The sequence below is a fragment of the Parambassis ranga genome, chromosome 5, assembly GCF_900634625.1.
Source record: "Parambassis ranga chromosome 5, fParRan2.1, whole genome shotgun sequence".
NCBI lineage: Eukaryota > Metazoa > Chordata > Actinopteri > Ambassidae > Parambassis > Parambassis ranga.
Window position 1 is genome coordinate 25,068,607 of NC_041026.1, and position 18,824 is coordinate 25,087,430.

General features: G+C 43.6%; 1 protein-coding gene across 6 annotated transcripts in view; it reads right to left on the reverse strand.

Moving 5' to 3' along the window:
* Positions 1–4,968: 4,968 nt before the first annotated feature.
* The window catches only part of magi1b (membrane associated guanylate kinase, WW and PDZ domain containing 1b), a 111,517-nt gene continuing 97,661 nt past the window's right edge, over positions 4,969–18,824 (reverse strand). For all 6 annotated transcript variants that reach the window (XM_028404917.1, XM_028404919.1, XM_028404918.1 and 3 more), the window contains 7 exons: positions 17,813–18,187; positions 15,962–16,129; positions 13,218–13,311; positions 13,038–13,128; positions 12,077–12,220; positions 9,682–9,820; positions 4,969–7,019 (listed from right to left, as the gene is read on the reverse strand). In XM_028404917.1, coding sequence (XP_028260718.1) covers positions 5,755–7,019; positions 9,682–9,820; positions 12,077–12,220; positions 13,038–13,128; positions 13,218–13,311; positions 15,962–16,129; positions 17,813–18,187 — 2,276 coding nt within the window. In that variant the 3' untranslated portion in view covers positions 4,969–5,754. The remainder of the gene's footprint in view (positions 7,020–9,681; positions 9,821–12,076; positions 12,221–13,037; positions 13,129–13,217; positions 13,312–15,961; positions 16,130–17,812; positions 18,188–18,824) is intronic.

Below are 18,824 nucleotides of genomic sequence, written 5' to 3' on the forward strand. Positions count from 1 at the left end.
TACTTTTGTGTCTGACACAACCAAGGCTATCAAATGCTTCAACATTTTCAATCATGACAGCTAGTCAGAGAACCAAGAGCACTTAGTGGACCATGGTGCTGATGACCTTGCATTTCTCATGGATCACTTCTCCACAGTGCAGAGAAGGTAGCTGGTGGATTACTACAGTATTATGTGTGCTGATGGTATATATGTTGTTCATGTGAAAACTAATCAATTGCGTAACTCATATAATTTTTCATAAATAGTGCTGAAATGATGCTTGCAAAAGAAGAGTTTGTAGGCTTGAAGCTGCTAATTGCCAGGATGTTCAAAGACAAGACCTCCCTCAGCCTTTGGATGCTCATGTTGACGAGAGAGCCATACTGCTCCTACTGCTCAGATTATAAGGTCAGTTTTTGTTAATGTTCTTTCTTGAGATTGACTACCCCCAGACTACCCTCCCTGTCTCCAGCTGTAGTTTGTGAGAGAGGTTTCTTTGCACAGAAGAGGATCAAATCAGACACAGTGGAAGATCTGATCTGACGGATCTGATAATCAGTGCAGAGGGGCCAAGTCTAGAAGATTTTGATGGTAGAGAGAGTGACAAGCTGGTTTAGCCAAGGCCAAAGATCAAGAAGGCCAACTTACAGGAGCGTAGAGGGGCATGTGACTGCAGTGGAGGATAGTCTATAAGACATTGAGCCATTAGATGTTCAGTTTGAAGCCCTTAAAACACTTCCACTATTAAGTGGGTGAAGTGAGTGAAGCACTTTACACACCAACACTTTTTCAGTAAGTTACCTTTCTTGTATAATTGTGCTTCAAATAAAAATAAAACAACTCTATCTTGATCAGATTATAAGTCAAGTCATTACCTATGGACAATGATTAAAAAAAAAAGCAAACCTGTAAAACTGCAGTGTTGTTGCGGTGGAAAATTTGGGTGCACCTAACATTTGTGCTGTTGCACTTTAGGTGTACCAGTGCAAAGTCTGGAGCCCGGAGCAGTCTTCAATCTTCGTTAAGTTCATTAACTCACTTAACAGACAATAGTGCAATACATAAGCACAAAAGTAAAAACAAAAAGCCTTCTTCCAGCTGACCAAGTAAAAAAGTCAATCAGCATGTTTTTTACATGCAATATATTTTAAGTGTCAACCAATTTTTTTTTAAAAAGCAAACATAAAATACATAATAGATCAATTGCTATCAAATTACAATAAAAATGTATATACAGTATCTATCTTAGTTATTTTTGCATGTTCTGACAATGACTGCAGGCTCACTATGATTTAATACTGTGGATCAGCTGGAAATGTGTCAATATATAGTACCTTGACTCTCCTGTTTGCTGGGATGGTCAGATCAAAGAAGGTGAACACTTGGTTGAGATGGAGCAGAGTCAGGTGTTTATCCACTTCCTGTGTTCAGATCAGCAGTGGTTTGGTCAGGCTTAGAAATACAAAGATCATGGTGAGAGTTCACATGGACCCAAACACAGACTCTAATGACAAACTGAAGTCCAATAATTTTGTCACATGAGTGATTTTTTGGGGCCATTTCCTGAAATGCTGCTGTGTTACTGTCTCCATGAGCCTTACAGAGAGGTGACTGTAGGATCACCAAACTGAAAGCACCCAAAGACCCAGGCCTCCTTACAACTTACAGTACAACACAGAGATAACAAAAAAAGAAATTCAGACTCAACAAGGACATTGAAGGTTTTACAAGGTCTTTTTGTCAATGTAAATTTCATTTCGAAACTGTTGGATAAAATGTATAAACCGGTCACGAAGATTACATCTGGACTACACTTCCTCTGTGGGTCTGGCTAGAATCTTTTTTTTGGAATAACCAGGACCAAACTGGCCTCACAAAGTTTCCACTGAATCATTCAACAGTGAAACAGGCAAAGCTGACATTTCCGCATGTATTTATAATGAGAGTATAACTATTTTATCGTTGTGGTCTACGGCAGCTTTTAGAATGGCATATCTTTTCAAAGGGAGGATGAGTCACTCTTAAAATTGTATTATTCTTACCGTGAGGTAAACAATTTGCCTTGGATCAGAAGCCTTGTATGCATGAAACAGAATGAAGGATTATAGTTGAGGAAAGAGATCTGAGGAAATCTTGACTCTGCACATGCACAAATAAGGGATTTGCTTCTTTGACTTTTAGACACATGTATGCACATGTTTGAATAAAGGAGGGAAGCCAGGAGGCCAGGCCAGAGTTCAGTCTTGGTGATTTGAATAGGAGTGATCACTGAGGGGACAGAGCAGGTCAATGGGCAACGTTTGGTGAGCTAAACTGTCAGTGACAACTGCTTCTGATGATGACCAATATTAGATTTTCACTACCGTTACATCATGGCCGAAAAGTGATGGTAATAATGCCATATGTGAATTTATCTTGAACTTTGTTTGTCATTTGTTTTAGGTAACAAGAGTGTAAAATTGACATGACATTCAACTGTATATAGCAGTCATTGTCAGTATATAGCATTGGCGTGACAGATATGCATGCATTGGTATTGACATACATTTGCTTTAAAATAGCATTTAAATGTGGAGCTATTGGGAGTTACAGTCTCACCATATCCCAAGATGGATCAACAATGACATAATTTAAAAGGGACAGGTATGTCTGCAGCGTGGAAGTTTTTAAAATGTCCGAAAATGCTAACTATGGTGTCTGCTTGTGAGCGCTCAGCACTGGCTATCATGTCTAAGTGCTACATGTTTAATCAGCTACATGTTAAATAAACCAAAATAAGCCACAGTGACCACAACACACGTTAATGCCCAGACATGTACATTACATTAAGTAAGATATCACCTGTTTAAACTGAGAGAAACTAGCTGAGGAAATTCTTTTATTACTGAGCGATAATTACGAATGAGGATGCCTCAGCAAAAGGCACCATGGCTATAAGCCTATGAGATTGTGTGTGTGGTTTTGTTTTTAGCAGCTGCTGATTGATTAGTGTGACAAGTGTAAGAGGCTGCAGGCATCCTTGTACTTAATAAACCCCCCCCCCCCCCCCCCCCCCCACTCCCACAACAGCCTACGGCCTAACATGCACATGCGCAACGAGCTATGTTATAGTAACCTTGATAAGAAAAACACACACTGTATGAAAAGCCATTTGAAGAGCCACAATATATTCCTCCTCCACCACACCTCTCTGCCTTAGTGGGCCACGCACAGCCAAGCATGAGACAGATACAGCATTAGTACAAAGAGTAGTTTCTGCATGACAGCAGCACGGACGTCTACAACATGACAGCCGTGGGATCCACAACAGGCTTGTTATCTGAGGATGCTGAGCCTCCTGTGAGAGAAGTAGTTTTAAAATGTAGAAACTTTCTCCTATGAGTGAGCATCTCAAAATCCTGAACACACAGCCAAAAATAACCCTGCGCTCATGTTTTCTTTTCTCTCTCAGCCTTCATATTTACGTGTCTACAACTCTTGTCTGCTCCAGTCAGCTTGCTGTTGCATCGGTGTTTCCATGGCAACGGGCAGCAGATGATCTCTCAGGTCAGAGTGAGAGCACCTAAAGCTGAGCTGACGGGAAAATAGAGGCTTGACCTGGCAGGCTGTCACTGCGCTGGGCTGTACCCGCGTTGTTATTGGACATTTCATTACTGTTGCTTCTTCCTGCTGGCCATACATGATAAATTGTCATCAGACACAGGTTGTTAATCATTTCTGCGGTTTGCACAAACAATAAAACCCAGGACTTGTTGCTGCAGTTGATGATGATGGGTGGAGTATGTCCTGATAAAGAGGGAGCAAGATATTTAAAGAGTGGGGAGGAGAGTGTTTCAGGGCCTGAAAGTGGATTACATTTATTATTTAGGAGCTGCTTCCCCTTGTGTGTGAGAGAGGATACAAACATCAGCCTCTGTGTCTCTGTGTGAACTGATTAAGACATCATTCTTCCAACATGTGTTAGAAAAAAATGGGTGTCATTAGGGCAAAAATAACAATATGCAATTGTCTTCTTTAAACAAATTTGGGACAATATTTTACAGTGAAACACTCCTTAGTCTTAAAAATAAGTTGCACTGTTTCTCTTTTTAGCACACATCTATAAATGTAAAAACACTTTCATATCATTGCATCAAAAGGAGTTGAACGCATCGAGGCCCCCTCAAATTGCAGAGAAACTGGGCCAAAAAAGCTCTGATATGTTGGCGTTTGATCACGATGCTTTATCTCTGTTTCCCATTTCCTCTCTTGAGCTGCACAGATTGTGTCCACAGGGTAATCTTGAATGCACATTTTTGAACATATGGTATTAAGTACTTGGGCATGTGCCACGGCAACTGAAGTAACTTCATGTGATGTAAGCTCAGAAAGGCAATTCTCTGCATTCTTAAACAGACATATGTGCATCTTACTGTAAATGAGGGTGCGACAAACACACATAAAAACTTTCAGTATCTTGAAACTGAATCAAAAATGAACTTTTCTCGCGATAACGTCAAGACAAAATATTTTATATTACTGTTGTACTCAATCTGTCACCGAGAGTGACCACTGTGTTCTGGGCTGTTCTCTGTATCTGTTGTTTCCTGGAGAAGGCTGGGGACAAACAGCTTCTCCGCTGTTTGTGGAGCAGGCGACAGGAGGAAGAGTGCATAGAAAAGGTACAAACCAAAGTAAGCAGTGGGGGGGAGGAACATTTTTAAAGACTGTCCTATCCAGGCTTTTGATGTTGTGAAAGGATGGAAGCTCTTTGCTTTACTTTTCTTCAAAGACTTTGTTTACACACACACACCTTTGGGAGGCCTGGGATAACAGTGTTACTCTCACTAATTTGTCTTTTGTTAGGACAAGAGTTCCACAAACATTCAGGAGACACCTTTATACCCGTCACCCAATATGACATTTGGTTTCTATTATGCATTTTTAATGCAGTTAAAAGTGGATGTGATGACGTCGAAGGAGCCAGAACGACCACACACGTGTTCATTTGTTGAATATATTATTTTATTTTAACATCATCATCATCGTCATCATAGTTTAACTTTTAATTTTCCCTTCATTCATTTAAAATGATCACCTCTGAATGTACACATACTGCAAACTGTCAAAAATATACAAACAAATGCAGGCTTGTGCTATAGTCTGGTCAAATGTCTAAAAAACAGTGGCACTGGGAGGAGAGAGCGAGAGCGAGAGAGAGAGAGAGAGAGAGAGAGAGAGAAATAGAGTGAGCAAGAGGGTGAGAAAGAGAGAGAGAGAGAGAGAGACAGACATTGAAACCGGTAAAGACATGCACAGCGTCATTGTGAGCACCAGTGACGGTGATCCAGGTGCGCGGTACTTCCATGGAATCCATTGTGGAAAAAAGTACATACATGTCATCATCTGACAGTGAGGCACAAAATGCCTGCCACATATCAAATCAAATCAAAAAAGTTGCTTGTTAATGGAACTGTTAGGCACATCATTGTTTTTTATGGTTTTACATTTTTTGGAAAAGTCTGAGTTACTGTAAATGTAGAATGCTTAAACAAAATAACAAGAAAATAAAACATACGATTAAAAAAGAAAAGAAAAAAAGCTTTCAAAAGTCATTTGGAATCACTGTCTTGTTAGTAACTCTTCATTGTTACATAATGTGTGTGTGTGCGCGTATGTGTTGTCTTGTGTGTGTTATGGTGTATACAAGTCGGTGCATTCTGTAGAACCAAGTGAAAATGCGTGTGAGTACTTGAGGTGGGTGGTTTCTGTGATTGGCTGTCAGGTGTCCAATCAGATGCTCAGGTCTTTGGGGTTCACCTTGTAGGTCTTCTTGGGCTCAGGGACCACGGGCTTAGATGAGCGACTAGTGTTGGACTTGAGTGTGCTGTAGTACTCTCTCACCTTAGCCGCTACGAAATTGTCATCATCCTCTTCATCGTCTGAGTCGTCCCTTGTGTAGCTCCTAAACGGGGAGACGTCTCGTCCTAGGCTGCGGGCTCGGTACGGAGGCTCAGGGGAACTACCTCTGCTGGCGTAGGCGCCATCCCTCTCCAACCTCCCAGGTGATCGCCCCCGCAGCAGGGAGCTGTACCTCTTGTAAGCAGAATCTGAGTCTGGGGTGCGCACTCTGGGCAGGGTGGTGTCTCTGTAAGCGTCTCCCTGGTTGCGAGACGCCATGTCCCTCAGCAGGCCCTCCCCCCTATAGGCCCTCTCCATGGAGGATGCTTTCAGCAGCAGGCTGTCCTCCCCATATGGCTGGTCTTCTCTACGCAGCGGTTGAAGTGTAGCCTCCCTATTCAGGCGGTCCAGGGCTGGAGGCTCACGCAGAATGCTGTCCTCAAAAGGGAGACTGGGTTCAGGAGAGTCGGCTGACTCCCTTACATCTTCTCTGGGCTTCTCGTTGCTGCGATTCTGTGTGTCCCGGGAAGCATACCTGCGGTACGGGTCTGAAGAGTGGGCGTAGCGCCTGGTGGGGGAGTGGCGCCTGGTGGGGGAATGGCGCCTGGTGGGGGAATGGTGCCGGCGGCGTGGGGACCTGTGGCGGCGAGGAGAGCGGTGAGGAGAGCGGTAAGGAGACCGGTATGGTGAGCGGTGACGGTGGTGAGAGGAGGAGAGGTGACCACGGTGTCTGTCTGGGGAGCGACCTCGTTGGTGCCCCCTGTGACGGCTATCCAGGGTGTTTTCTGCACTGCGTGACCTGCTATGCCCCTTGTGAGGTGAACGGTGGCGGCTACGGTGGTTCCCACTGGAATGGTGGTGGTCACGTCCCTTGTCCTCCTTCTTCTTGAAAACATTCTTCCCTGTAGACTTTCTCCCCTTGTGTTTAGCCGTGCTGGTTTTCTTGCTGGGGGAGTGTTGGCGGTGTTTGGAATGGTGGTGCTTGCCAGTGCCATTGGACTGGCTGTTCGGCTCCTTCTTGCTCCGGGATGGTTGGTGGGGTTCTGGTGGGTAGCTTGACTCTGATGGAGCGTTGGTTTGTGGCAGGGTTCTCACTTCCGCAGCGTTTTGTAACCCTGAGGCTGGGTTGGCTGCGCTGCTGTCGTTGGTGCTGACGTCTGCAGAAAAGTGTGACATACAAATGAGGGCAAAAGGGATCAAACTGTTGGATCTGCTTTCACATCAATCATGCTCAATCACTTAGACATGAAGAACATCTCCAATGGAAGCCATTCTGATGTCAATGCCAGCAAAGATTGCTAGTTGTTAGATTGCAAGGCAACAGCCAATGGTAAAACAGTGTAGCTCACACAGAAGGCAGTGACAGGTGTAAAGCAGCCAGAAGTTGAAGAGTTTTACCCACAACAAACCTGTTCCCAGGTCTACCTGGGGTCCCCTGTCAGAAGCTGAATGGGACTTTGCTCCTCGGGCTGCTGGACTGAAGGCTGTGCCAACATGCTGAATCGATGATGCTGCATGATTGTTACTGATCAGCCATGCACTTTCATGCTTAGTCATGATGATTTAGACACTTTGTAAATCTTAAAAAAATATATATATAAATGCTGAAGATGAGATCCAAAAACTGCCAAAGGATATAGATGTACTGCAGTTACAGAGGATGAGGTTCGAGTGGCATCTTACACAGGGAATCTAATGTTATACAAAGTTCATTTAACTGCTCTTTACTAAATCTTCTATGTAAACTAACCAGTTTTTGTGGGGCATCTACAAATTGCAGAGAATTGATGAGTAAGAACAGACCATCACCCTCTGCAGTTAAATGCAACCATTACAAACACATGAAGAATCCAGAACAATGGCTACGGCAGCGGCGACACTGGCAATGCATTTGGGTGAATGGATGACAGATAAAGAGCATGGTCACAGACGTGAGTTGACGTCACACCACACACATCGGAATGAAGACAGAAAGAGGGACAGACAGGGAGAAAGAGAGACATAGGAAGTCGGAGGGTAAGGACAGACGACAGGGGAGGACAGTTACAAACCGTGGTCTGATTTTGGAGGACAGAGGCCTCCCCCATCTTGTCATTTCTCATACATGCAGTGAGATGGGGAGCGACCATCCCTGAAGGAAGACAAGAGCCCAGCGCAATACAGGAAGAAGGGAAGATACACAAAAACAGAAGAGAAGAGCACAGTAGTTTAGCTTTAGAACCAACAGAAGTGAAGAAAAAAAAGGAGAATTATCGTCTGTGTTGATTTTTAAATGAAAAAAACGTGTTTATTTGATCATTGAGTCATTCAGAATAAAGACAGTCCAGGAAATTGCCCAGTGAAAATCATCAGTTACAGAGAAAAGTCCTGGAGTCAAGCGTGCACACTCAGACACTGTAACCCATCCACCCACCCACACACACACACACACACACCTAGACATGTGGACACAGAAGCAGCAGAGAAAAAAAACCCAAATAATAAAAGACAGTGAGACTGGCACACCCACAATGGCGAATGAAGCAGTTTTACATTGCTGACAGAAACCAAAAGAAGTACTGGCAAGACTGTCAAAGGTTGTGCCAACTAAAAATTACAAACAATGATCCAAAATATACAAGTTCACGGTGCAGGTTAAGACAGCACATTCTTAGCGCAAATAAAATTACATTGATGAAATGTAACTCCACTTAAAATAAAAGCAACAAAAAGAAAAACATTAAAATGACTCGTGACTATCAATCAAAACTGGTCAATACGTTTAAAAAAAAGATGTTCCATAAATATTATGGAAAATAGACAATAGAAGGGGGAAAAAATCCAATTTACACTTTTGACAAGTTCATGCAGCAATAGACTTTTACCCATTAATATGTGGCTTTAATTCATGGTTCTGTACACTGAACAAAAATACTTGTAAAAATGCCTCTATTCTTTTCATCACTGTACAAAACCTTTATATAATTGGAACGACTTGTTTTAATGGGGATGGGTGGAGTTTCTATCTTCACAGCTTTTCAATGACAGTAACAGTGGGTGCCAAAAAATACAAGAAAAATCCATGGATGAGTGAGCAATGTCGAGCACAGTTTGGTGAGATTTTTCTCTTGAAAATGACAAAAGAAAGCATGACTGCCTTTGCTTCTCAATACAGTTCTCACTCAAAACCCTTAAGAGTTCAGTAGCTTACATTCACCTTCAATAAATATCATAAATACGTCTGTGTCACATCCTAACCAAAGTTGTGAGTGGTCAGCCATTTTTATCATGGGAAGTTTTCTTTTCCTCTGAATGCTAAATTTGTGTTTAATGAGGAAATGGAGCCATCAACATTACTTCTTACCAACAAGAAACAATGATTTTTTTTTTACTACTCTGGTCATTCAAACCCTGTAAACAGTTTCTTTTGTTCATGTAGCACTGAGATCAGACCCACCACCTTACTGTAAAGTCCCAGCAGAGTGCTTTTGCTCAGTGGCCAGAAGGTGAAAAGGTGACAGCGGGATGACATGGAAACTGAGAGCAGGTGACAGTAGGAGGGGGGGGGGGGGGCACCAGCACCGAGAGGAGCTTCTCCCCCCGCCCATGCCAAAATCCCAAAAGCCAAGGAGTGACCTTCACCTGAAAGACACCCAAAGCCAAGCAACAGCCCCGCCACCCTCTCCCCTCCCTGGTGGGTTTAATCCCAGGGATGGGTGAAGGGTCCTGGGAGGGTGATTTAGTTCTTTACCCCTTCAACCCACCACCGTCCACATGGGTTTCCCCTGCCTCAGGGCGTGAAGATGGGGGAGAAGGGAATGTTTTCGTAGATTGACCCACCATATTCAGGCACAGAGCCGTCGCCCCTCTTAAGCACCAGATGGACGCGTCGGCCTCCATTCTTGATGAGCTCAATGGCTCGTGCATGCTTCATGCCCTTGGTGCTCTCGCCATTGATCTCCAAGATTTCATCGCCGACCTAAAAGGAAGGAGGGAAAAGGAGAGAAGAAGGAGGAAAAAACATGGGAGGTGGTAGAGAAGAGTGACAGACGAAGAAAGGGAGGAGGTAGGAAAGAGGGAGCCAGAAAAAGAAGAGGTGACAGCAGAGTAGGACAGAAAAACAAGTGACAGTGGGGAAGAAAGGACACATGAGGAGAGAAAAGAAGCACAGAGGTTCAAGGGACACAGTGACAGAGCAGGGGGAGGAGAGGGTGGACAGAGTGAGGAGAGATTACATATCAAATCTACTAAATAACATTTTTATTCTAAATCAGTAGTCTACAGACAGAACAAACTGCTTTCAAAAGCAGCAACTGTGACACGCAAATGACGAGAAGGAAAATCAGGAAGCAGACTTCTGGATCCTGATTCTTTGAAACCAGTCCTCAGGTTATCTGTCAGTGATGTCTGCACCAAGGGAATACTTCTCTGGCAGAGTATGGATCTCTCACTGACACTCCTGTCTGCTTCTCAGAGCTGCTACTATTAATATCTCTGCTAATAAGGTGCACAAATAGAAACGGCTACATTCATATACGCACGTACTAATGTGTTAACACATGCACAGCCATACTCCGGTACACCAACTGTAGCGCATTATTATACAGGAGAAAATTCACATTCATACAGGCTCTATGCACGCCTCATATATTCAATCAAGCAGCCCAGAGGGAAGTGCTACTGCTTCTTTATGCAATTAATCAATTAAAAGGTTAAATATTACAGTTCCATAGCAGCTTCTGTAGCATGTTTAAATGCCACTTTACAAGCAGGCACTTTAATTAAAATGTACATAGTCTGTCAGTGGTTACGCTTCACGACTCTGATGCACTCACACTCTCGACCATTTTTGTTAGAAAGCCTGGAGGTGCCTGTGTTTGTATGCGGTGAAGCAAGGCTTTCAGTAATTGTGGAGGTACTTTATGATATAGTAATATATATCAGATTGCAGTAAAGACTATAAGGCTGTCAATGGCCCCATAGCTAATCAAAGCAACCAAATGGCACCTTGAAGTTATGTTACAATCAGTATATATGTTACAAATCAACAGCTGTGCATGTAATTGCAGACATTACAGACTGTACAGTCTTTGAACACACAACTGTGACATCATCTAAAGCAATGAATATGAATATGGAGAGTTTTTTAGATAACCTGAAGAGCACAGCTGGGAGTTGATACATTCACTTGATAAAATTGACCTATTAGATACATTAAATAAACAATATTGTCAAAAAAGTTGTAAAAATGGTGGCATGTTGGATATAAATGTAAAAGTCTGTCAAACAGCCCGCTTGGTGCAGTGAGCCAGGGTTTTGAAGCTACAGGGACGGCAGCCAAGAACAACAATGTACTGAAAACGAACTAAACCAGCTGAGGGACCTGTCCACTTTGGACTCAAGGGAATGTTCTAGGTGTGGTTCCCAAGGATGCAGGTGAATACTGCTATAATGTAATTCGTTTGGAATGGTTCCAGTTACAGAGGGAATATTGCTATCACTGTTGCACAGCTGCATATAACCTTTATTTTATAAAGTAAGTCCCGTTGATACCATGATCTAATTTTTAAGGGACACGAGAGTGCATAGAGAAATGTCAAAGATTTTTTTACAATGCAGCACAATATTAAAGGAGCACTGAATTCATTATTGTCCTTCTCTACAGTTGTGAGACCTACAAGAGTGTATCTGAAGCTGGTATGTCCGCATGTTCACCTCTTGTATAGAAAGGTTTCCCATAATGCAGCTCTACATTTCACACAGGCTTTTACTGTGTCTCAATTTTAGGGCCGTATTGTTTGAAGGACGCTCTCTCAGAAGGAGTGGCCTTTGTGGACCGTAAAAGTCGGACCAAGCATTGTTAAATAAGAACGCAAGACTGGCCTTATGGAGGACTTCATATTTGACTCACCAGCTGTTAGCAGTGTTGCTCCAGTCGCCTAGCAACCTTGACAGATGCATTGATGCTAAAATTTAATAGTATAATCCCTCTTTCACCAAAAATCAGTTTGTGATCAAGGTCACCAATCAATTGTTGGGTCTCTTCCTTGCCTTCTCTGCATCCCAGGTGGGAGAGATAAGGATTCAAGAAGAGAACATGAGGAAAGGAACCAAGGACACACAAAATGAAAAATGAAAAAGTGGAGCTAGATGGCAAGTCCCTGAGCAAGAGTCTGTGTCTGAAAGATGAATGTTCTGTCCAAATGTTTGTGCTGTTGGTTTTTAGTGTCCGTACCCTCATCTTTCCATTGCGCACAGCTGCTCCATCCTCGGCTAGCCTCAGCACGTAAAGGTCCATGTTGTATTCTCTGCCTCCCCGCAGGCTGAAGCCAAAGCCTTTGTTGTCTCGCTCCAGGTCCACTGAGTAGAACTCAGCATCCTGATGGAAACGGACCACACATGTGGAAAGAAAGGAAAGGGGGGAGGGGGGGGAGAGAATGACACATTTGCATCAAGGTCACTTTTGTGATTTAGATTTCAAGTGTGTGTGTGTGTGTGTGTGTGTGTGTGTCCTTTGAAGTGGGCTCCTATTTCCGGAGCATGGGACAAATGCCACCTTCAGGAAAGTCACACCGACTTAATAGTTGTGCCAGACTTTGTGTGTGTGTATATACATGCATATGCTCAGGTGTAAGGATGCTGAATTATTGATGCCTTGGGCTCTGGGTGGAAAAAGCAAGAGGGCACAGACAGAGAGAGAAAGAGAAGGGTTGGGCACCACAAGGACAGGCAGCCTTAGCAGCTCCTGTCTTCACGCCCTCATAATCTCCTCTGCTGAAGGATCAATGCTATCTGTGAGAGCCATCTCTACACCAGCAGATTAATTCAGCGGCGAACACAGTGGACTAGGGGGCTACTTTGAAAGCAAACAGGCTTTGCTTAGCATGCAGACTCAGATAACGCCGGCAGGTAGGTGTAAAGAGATAAATAAATAAAGGTGTACTTCGTTTGTCCTTGGGAAGGTGGGTGGGAGGGTGTACACTGGTTGATGCATGGAGGGACACAGGATGAATGCATGTTTGGAAGCTGGAACCACTGGATGGATGTTTTTAACAGACAAATGTGGATGTGGGAAGGAAGTTGATGGGACAGAGTGTTGGGGCGCTGGGGTGTTTGATAGAGACATGTAATGGATGGATGGATGGATGGATGACCGATGTGACAGGAGAATGGATGACTGGAGTGTTTTTTCTCACCTGAGATGAGACTTGCTGAGTAGGGGGCTGGGGAGGAGGGCCTTGTGGTGGTTTGAATTCATAAGATTCCTGTTTAGGTTTGGTGTTGTTCCTAAAAGAGAAAAACAGTACTCAGCATGAAATATATAAAGTCAATTTGCATTGTACTGTAAGTAATCGATTTCCCAGGATTCTCCTCACCTGGCCTCGGGTGCAGCCTGTTGCTGAGGTGTGTGAGTAGTGGTTATAGTGGCAATCTTCTCTGCGTTGGTCAACAAAGATGCGTTTGATGACTCTGAGTTGGGATGGAGGAGAGTGGTTGTCATGGCAACGACGGCAAATATGCAGCTGAAATCAGCCATTGCGTCTTCAGTTAAAAGGCAAATGCATAAACTGGTTATTTTTGTGCAAATCACTAATTTTATATGATTCGGTGCAAAAACTGCTTTTCACACAGTCCAATAACCTACAAGCATTCAGGAAACACACAAGCTTTCTGCTACATTTTATTGACATTTGCTTAAAGCTTATTATTTGCATAGAAAACCTCTAATAGAAGCCCCTCTGGTGTCCTGTAACAGTGTGTGATAGAATTAAATCCATATTCATGGTTTATTTATTTATTTAATAACACTGGCGCTCATTCAGTAGCTGTCAGCTGCAAACATTAGCTCACCTACGGGGACCACCACCACCACCACCACCAGCAGCAGCCTACAGGCAGCTTCCAACACACAACAAAGATTCAGGACACACACACACGCGCAGCAGCCTCCTTTGACATAAAAGCTCCTGGTTATTCTGCCTTTTATCTTAGTGCTGATCCAATCATCTTATTAATGAAATATGTGCGACTACAAAAACAGACCATCATTACTCTACTGAAAAAAATCTTTCTTCTCCCTACCAACCTAATCATTCTCAACTATCTACAGGTATCCTGTCTTTGATTACAGCTCAGCACTCCTCTAGTCTCCTGCTCACCATTCCTCTCATGGCCCTTTCCCCCCTTTCACCTGTTCATCTCCATTCCCTCCATCACTCCCCTTAGAGCCTGTTGGCTTAACTCTTTGACTGCTCACTGCCCTAGAGGTACAAAGTCAACTAATCAGGGTGGTGCAGGCTTTGTTTCGAACTCTGGAGAGGGGAACCTTCCTTTTCCAGGTGTGAAGAGTGATTAATGTTTCAGAGCAGGGACCCCCCTGTGTTTCGGTCTCCCATATTTTATGTTACTCATTTCTCACTCTCGCAGCCTCACCATTTGTCCCTATGAACCCTATTCACCCTTCCATCTGCTCATCTGCATAAACCACTCCTTCCATTCTGCTGCCTCTCTCCATTTATCCTCCAACTGCTATCTGTCTGGAAATGATTTCTCTTTGTCTTTCCTCGACCCATTGCCTCTTCTCTCCTCTCTCACTGAAAAACATTCATGCACTGCACTGGACAGCTCACGCTCTGTGCATTGAGAGCGTTGTGTGTAATTTGTCTCCTGCCCAGAATGGACAGAGAAGGAGAGCAGGTACAATCAAAATGAGAGCGAAAAGGGGAAGCTTTTTACTCTACAATGTGTAATACATGGTTACCCCCTAAAAAAACCTATATGGGAAGATGTGCTTTGTCTGTGCCTTGACTCTCCAATCAATACTGAAGGTACATAAGCTTTGGTGAGGGCATTAGCTGCCTGTGCATACATTAACGTGCACCAACAGGAAGACTCCCATGCCTGTTTCCTTGTCACTGCAGAAGCACTAAGCATCAGTCACTACAAAATTCCATCTGTGCAGCCACACAGGGGAGAGGTGAGCTAACTTCACCTTGGAAGAAGCTCCTGCGTTGTGGTATTTATTCACATCAGAATGTTTAGACAGGACTGATCCATGCAGAAATAGGCATGTTCAGCCATTTGTAAACAGCAGCAGCGAGAAACAGTCACTCACAGACACAACTAAGAAACACAAGCCACAATCTTTTCCTGACACTCTCTCTGTCTCTGTGTCAGACAGCGTTCTGTTGTTTGACACATGCACATAAACACAAACCAGAACTTTCTGATAAAGCATATCCAGTTATTCCTCTCCAACGCCTTCTCTTTCGCTCTCTCCGTGTCTTTTTGGCAGAGCAATTTTGGCTTACTGTTCTCATCAACTGCTCTGCAGTGAAAGAAAAAAAAATACTCCTTCTCATCCATAAGAAGCGAGCCGAAAAGCAACGAGCGGCGGACAAATAGCTCCAATTTCTACCAGTGCGCAGGTTGACAAGCAGGATCGCCTCCCTCGCACACACACACTTAATTAAACAGTATTTGTGAGGCATGCCAGAGTGATCTGTCAGCACAAAGTAGCACAGAGCTCTCAGCTTCTCAGCATATCATATAATGCGCCCAAACTTTTCCTTAAAACCACTTTGACAGAAAAGACACACCCACAAAGGAAGCTCTCTCCGTTTCTCTCTTACACACATCTAAATTACTCTTGCATGTCTTAAAAGTGCAGGCATACCACAGGCAGAAATGTAAAGGCTGGGAAAATTCCCAAATATCCCCAAAGAAGCACTTCTGTCAACACTGCAGGGCTGTTTCAGTTGATTTAAAGCAAGTGCAGAAACTGTGAGCTTTATATAACACTAGAGGCTTACTAACCACTCAGAAGGGAGACAACTAGTCCCACTCCTCAAATATGATCAGACTGTGTAATAATACTAATAAAGCTGAGAATTGTTTTGTCTGACTTCCATCAACTAAAGTGAATCTTCACACAGCTCTGATTTGGCTGAATGTTTTGCAGTGAAGCAGGATCTCACAAAGTTACAAGGCCTCTTTAAGGACCCCTGAAGGTGCAGTGCTCTTAATTTGTCAGCAATATATCAAGGCAATTAAAAACAGAATACAAAAAAGATAGCATACGAGGACAAAAGCAGCCTGGAAACCAGTATTCTCTACTCACCATCTCCAGGTATGATGCGTAGTGTGACGGTGTTCCCAGCCTCCTTGATGAGGTTGACGATGTCTGAGTGGGACTTGTTGGTGATGGAACACCCGTTAACAGCTAGGATGCGGTCACCAACCTTCAGCTTCCCACAGCGGTCTGCTGGGCTCCCCTCAATGATGCGTCCTATTTTGTGGGGCATGGCCACACATGCATTTCCAGCTTATGGTCACCATTAAGTTGTGATACATGAATCAGTGTGTGTGTGTGTGTTGGGGGAAGAGGGTGTGTACGGAGAGAAGGAAGAAAAAGGGAAAGAGGCAGAAGGGTTAATTTACCAGCAGCCAACAGCAAGCCAAGCCAAAGTTACTCAAAGAAGAGGAGGAGATTGAAATACGACAGCATATTATGAAAGCTTTGGCAAGGAAGGGCAAATTTAAATGTGCTCTGTAAAGAAATAAGAAACTCTGTCATAGTGTAGCTATCAGTACTGCTCCTCTAAACCCGAACTTAAGCCCATATCCAATTTGGTCACTCTCTTTTCTTGCTAGAAGCACCACATTTCTAAGCCTGGCATCATTATTAAATCTGCATCTTGGCAGCATTATTAATTAACTAATGTAAGAGCTCTGTGTCATCTACATCCCAAATACCTGCACCTGCAGAAAGTCAGAGACAACTAACATGCATCAAAGCTGATGTCACTCACTACCCTGAAGTCAATTGGTTTCTCTTCTTCTCCCTCTCTGGTGTCTGCAGGCTGACATCAGTCACTGCACACTGATCCCTCCTTTCTCTCTCCTTACTTTTCATTATTACGCATTCATCTCCCTCTCACCATCTTCACACTTTGATTGCACAACAAACTTGTAAAACCTCTGACCCCTTCCTTTCTGTTCTATTGAATCCAAACATTTCTTGCAGTAGCACACTGAGTGAAAGAGAACAAAATCTTTCATGTAGGCTTTCATTGGATTTTACATGTCAAGTCAAATGAAACAGAGCTCATCTACTAGCCTGTGAAAGAATTTGAGTGCCGAGCATTTTCATACCTATTCAGTCCACCCACACTGACAGAGAGAGCACACCAAACAGTGGAATGTCATAGTATAGTGCATGTAGGAAGCCATGGCTGTGAGACAGAGTGCGCTGCATAGGAAAGTCACTACTACTTTGTAAAAAGCAAAGTTGAAATGAATTATCTACAAGGAGTTATATATGTGTTATATATTGGAAAACTCAGCTCACGTACAGCAAAAAAATAATCCAAACACAGATTTTCAGCCAGTCAATAATTCTGATTCTTATATATGTGCAGGAATAAGGTATAAAATAAAGAAATATTATTCACACCAATCATTTGCCCCATTTGTCCTGCTCACAGAGCTTATTATCATTAAGTTGTCATTAGGCTTTAGTGCCAACCTGCTCGACAGAAGCCATTCAAGTTCTGCTGAATAATACAAGTGCCTTATGTAAGACCCACTTCATTTGTGATCAATTATGAAAGCCTTGTGTGAGTGTAGCAGCAGCTGCAGGCGAAGAAAGGGTTTCAGTGTCTTGGTCTGACAGGCACAGATGAAAATAAGAAAGAACCACTCCTTTGAAGAGTGTTGATATTGATCTGGTGGGACCGTAAATAGCCAGAATCTGTGCTGGTTGTCGGGCTATTTAGTGTTCACTGGTTTTTATGGATGATACAAAGGAATCCCATAAGGAGACAGGAAGATAAAAGGCTCCAGTGATAAGGAGAAGCTATAGAGTGTGTTCAGGTTTTGCTGAGTGGAAATAATATTTGCATGTATTATCAGCTTTAAAGTGCCTGTGAATGTTTTAAGGTAATCCCAGCTGAGCAGTGTGGCGTCTTACCGAAGGTGGTGCCAGCTTCAGGCCGTGACACTGACGACACAATCACAAAACCAAATCCTTCATTCTCGCCGCGGCGGATCTCTACGTCATAGGGCTGCAAAGCGGAGGGGATGGAGTTGGAGGTGGCGTTTAATGGCTGAGAGGAGGTGGTGGCAGCTACAGCAGGGACCACGGCATTACCGCTGCCCCCGGCCCCTCCGCCTCCTCCGCCACTGCCGATGCCAGAGGTGGAGCCGCTGCCAGAGCTGACGGTGTTAAGGGAGTTCTGACTGCCCTGCGGTGTGCGCTTCCCAATTTCCTCGGTCAGACTTGGCGCCTGGGTGCTGCTGTGGTGGGAGGATGCTGGTGATGGAGGCACATCTCCCTCTGCTTTAACTAGAGATGGTACAAAAGACAAAGATATTAAGACAAAATAAACATCAACATAGAGCAAAGAGCAAGGTGAACTGGAACATATGCAGTGATCAACAATAAAAAAAAAGTACCGGTAGATAAAAAATTAGGTCAGTCACTTGCATAAGATAATTTCAGGAGAAAACAGGGCTGAAAAGACAGAGTAAGTAACTGTCAAGATACTGTATGATAGTAGCTAAATATTACATCAGCTGTGCAATCTGTACATATGTAAATAAACAAAGACATTTTTCTCTCCCCGCACAACTAGTTTATCTTTGTGATAAAAAAGCTGGCAAGACAGCTTGGGGAGTGAAGGCCTCTTCAACTATCTGCTCTCTGATCTGTTTTGAACAAAGGATGAACTGAAGACGTGGTCTGCCTGTTGTATCTGGACATTTCATTCCACATTTCATTTCCTGTACAGCTGCTCAAGGAGGGCACCTCATATTCTCAACACTCTGAGGCAGACAGGGAGCAGCAATGCGCTAATGTCTGGCCCCTGTCATTGGGCCGAAGGTTGACCGCCCTCTCCATCATATTTATGGGCTGTTCTTTATCGCCTGCTGAGGAGCAGCTCGGAGCGGTGCGAAGGCAGTGATGAGGCGGGGATGTTTGC